At 40.4% G+C, this 3,309-nt stretch overlaps 1 protein-coding gene across 2 annotated transcripts; it reads right to left on the reverse strand.

Moving 5' to 3' along the window:
* Positions 1–239: 239 nt before the first annotated feature.
* On the reverse strand, positions 240–2,093 carry LOC124940671 (transcription factor AS1). Of its 2 annotated transcripts, none has more exons than XM_047481204.1 (2): positions 1,673–2,093; positions 240–1,554 (listed from the first exon to the last, which is right to left on the reverse strand). In XM_047481204.1, exon 2 carries the CDS (start codon positions 1,488–1,490, stop codon positions 408–410), a length of 1,083 nt encoding a protein of 360 aa, XP_047337160.1. In that variant the 5' UTR covers positions 1,491–1,554; positions 1,673–2,093; the 3' UTR covers positions 240–407. The 2 variants fall into 2 exon arrangements, with proteins under 2 accessions (XP_047337160.1, XP_047337159.1); XM_047481203.1 differs by having other exon boundaries at positions 240–1,571.
* Between the last annotated feature and the right edge of the window lie 1,216 nt (positions 2,094–3,309).

Raw genomic sequence — 3,309 nt, forward strand, 5'->3', positions numbered from 1 at the left:
AAACAGTTGTATTATTTAAATAATTAAAACAAAAAAAAAATCATTTTAATTATCTCTTACATTATCTAACTCAATTAATTAATTAAAATATTAAACTTCAAATAAATCTTAACTAATCAAAATACTAAACTCAATAAATCCTAACTATCCCTATCTTCTTATTAAAATAGGTTCTATTAATATCTAAAAGCAATGCCAATAATGTGAAACCCAATTCCAAATTAAGAAGACTAATCAAGTCATGAGAAGTAAAATTGCAAATTGCCCATTAGAAAGTTAAAAAGAAGGTTTAATAATGTTTAAAGTTGCCAAATAAAATAAAAAAAAAGTTGAAATTCAAAAAAAAAAAAACATAAAAAAACAGAGAAAACCCAGAAAGATTTTCATGGCTAAAACTTCATCATCTCTTAACGACCATTAGGATCAGGTAACCGTTGCTGTCTATGTCCAGTCTGATCAAGAATTTTAGTAACACGAAGATGCTTCTCCGCCCATTGTTCAGCCAATTTCTGTTCTTTAACCTCTGCATCTTTTCTAAGTCCAGCCAATTGTTCTCTATACTCACCTTCAATTCTATCAAGACTTGCTTTCTGTTCTTCCCATAAAGCTTTCACCTTTGATTCAATCTCTTCAATCTTCTCCCTCCTTCGATTCGCCTTCTCAGATTCCAATTGCAGTTCAACCCTTCTCAATCTCCAAGCTGCCTCCTTCTTATGAGCCGCCCATGCTCGATGTCCTTCTTCAAGATCTTTACAGCAATCTAAAATCTCTGCAATCAATAAATTCTCCCCAGTTTGATGAATCGGAAGATTACCCATTACATGAGATGGGTTGTTGTTGTTGTTGTTGTTATCCACCTGCAGCCATGGAATTGTCGGTCTAGATGCCGCCGGAGAAAGGGTGAGCGTCACCGACGGTGAAGCCGGTCTGACATTTGAACTAGCAGCAGCATTAGAATTGGAAAGCCAAGGAGGAAGGAGAGTAGTATTCGGCGGCGGTCCGTTTGGTGTTGCCATGACCGGAGACGGCAACGGCGACGGCGACTGAAGAGGAGGAGGAGGAAGAGGACGTTCTTTGACTAATTTCTCGGCGAAGGTTTCAAGAATCCGATCGTACTTACCTTCTTCAACAGGTTCAACAATTTTATTAATCTCCTTCTGTTCTCTCAACTGTTTCTCCTTGAAAACTTCCCACCACTTACCGAGTCTTTTAGCAGTTCTACCGGGAACTTCAGCAGCGATTTTCTTCCATTTGTTACCGTGTTTAGCTTGAAGACTAATGACTAATCTTTGTTCGTCGTCAGTTAAAGAACCTTTCTTAATACCGGGTTTAAGGTAATTTTTCCACCTTTCAAGACAGGATTTAGCGTCTCTGTTAAGAGGTGTGTTCATACGTTGAGAAACGAGGTTCCATTCTCTTGGACCGTACTGTTTAACGTAAGAACGTAAGAGAGAATCCTCTTCAGGCCGCCAACGTTGCCTCTCCTTCATTTCCAGGTTTCAATACCATTAGTACAGCAGCAGAAGAAGCAGTAGCCCATTGTCTTGAACTCCTCTTCATTTCCAGCAAATCTTGAATCAGATCATTAATAATAATAATCAAAAAAACAGACCATAATTTGAAATCTTTTTTTTTTTTAACAAAGAATGAATGAAGAAAGAAAATAGCTTACACCAGGATTGTTGTTCCGTTCAGCAGCAAGTAGCAAAAGTTAATCCCTTTCGTCGCATTTCGATTGTAGACGAATTAACAACAGGGGGGAGGGGAGAGGGTTGATTATAATAGAGAGAGAGAGAGAAGTAATAGGAAGATAAAGACAAGAGGAACAGAGCTATGAGAGGAGTAGGCTGGCTGGGGTGGAAACAGAGAGAGAGAGAAAAGGATCTGACAATGGAGAAAAAGGGGGGCACGCGAAAGAGAGGAGTAAAAAAGAGAGAGATGGGGGGTTCAAGGGTGACGTAAAAAAGGGAATTTGATTACGTTTGAATCTGATGATGGTGGTGCTTCCATTGACGAGACGAGAGGGGGAGGAGAAGGAGAGAGAAGGGGACGAATGAATGAATGATGAAGAAGAAGATGCTGTAGAGGGAGAGAGAGAAAGAGAGAAAAGACTGCAGAGAAAATGGCAGAGCAGCGGCAATAGTGAAAAAAGAGCATTAACGACAGTGGCACATGCTCGGTTTCAGCGCTTAAAATGCGCCACATTCCACTTTTTCTATTTCTATTTTTTCTTTCCTATCAAACAAAAATTAACTATCATAAGTATGATTTAGGGTTTATTTGAGAAAAGAGTTTTTTTTTGGTTTTATCTTGATGTTCATTGATTCGGTTTTTGTATTATTCGAGTTCATCGATTCAATTTATTCAAATTTTTTAATTAATTTGAAAACGGATTCGAATTCGAATAAATTTTAATTAAACCGAACCGAATTCGAATAATTTGAATTCTCAAAATAAATTGTACCGTGGCAGGTGTAACGAAGGGTCTGTCTGATGCGGAAAAACACACCAAAATTCACAACTTTGGCTAACCCTTGTCCGGCTCAGGTCCTCCTCGCAAGAACCTGATCAGCAAACTCCCTACTTAAGATTTTCTCCTAAGTAAATAAATTTTCCAGCAAAGATATATTTCTCCAAGAACGAACAGAATATAAAGAAGATAGAAAACAGCAATAAAGAGGCAACACAATATTACGGCCGAAGTCAACCTTAGATCTTATTATTGATTCACACACAACCAATGAAAATACAAGGAACCCACGGGTAGGCACAATCTCTAGGCTCAAGAGTCTCTCTCTAGTTCTTGAATAACTTGATTGATCTCTTGATTCAATGCCTTAGGGTCGCCTCCTCTAGAGATATATATAGGAGTAGAAAACGTGTACAACAAACTTTGCCTAAGTCTATGCTGAATAATTCATCTAAGACTTAGTCTTCCGAAAATATAGGGACTTTGACCGGGCCTTCCCGAAATACTCGGTCTCGCCCAAGACTTCTTCCATCTTTGACTTAGCGCTGCGCCTTTCTTCGGTCGCCCAGTGGATCGGGACATGTATCGGTCCAAAACCGGCCCAAGGCCCAATCCCTGGTCGAGGCCTAACCCATGCACAATGATCCGGCCCATGCTGAAACGCTTCGGTCCTCGGTCTGTTCTTTCCCCTCGGTCGGATGCGTCTGCCAGGCTACCTTCTCTCGGTCCCTGCTTCAGCCAGGCTACCTTCTCTCGGTCGCCGGCTTCTTCCTGCACACTTTTCCGCACCTATGCCAAGGCCCCCACACGCGTGCCTTGGTATCTCTAGTCTGGTGCCC

The sequence above is a fragment of the Impatiens glandulifera genome, chromosome 5, assembly GCF_907164915.1.
Source record: "Impatiens glandulifera chromosome 5, dImpGla2.1, whole genome shotgun sequence".
Taxonomy (NCBI): domain Eukaryota; kingdom Viridiplantae; phylum Streptophyta; class Magnoliopsida; order Ericales; family Balsaminaceae; genus Impatiens; species Impatiens glandulifera.

Excerpts from the sequence above, each read along its gene's own strand:
- LOC124940671 (XM_047481204.1), bottom strand. The coding sequence starts at position 1,490 with ATGAAGGAGAGGCAACGTTGGCGGCCTGAAGAGGATTCTCTCTTACGT.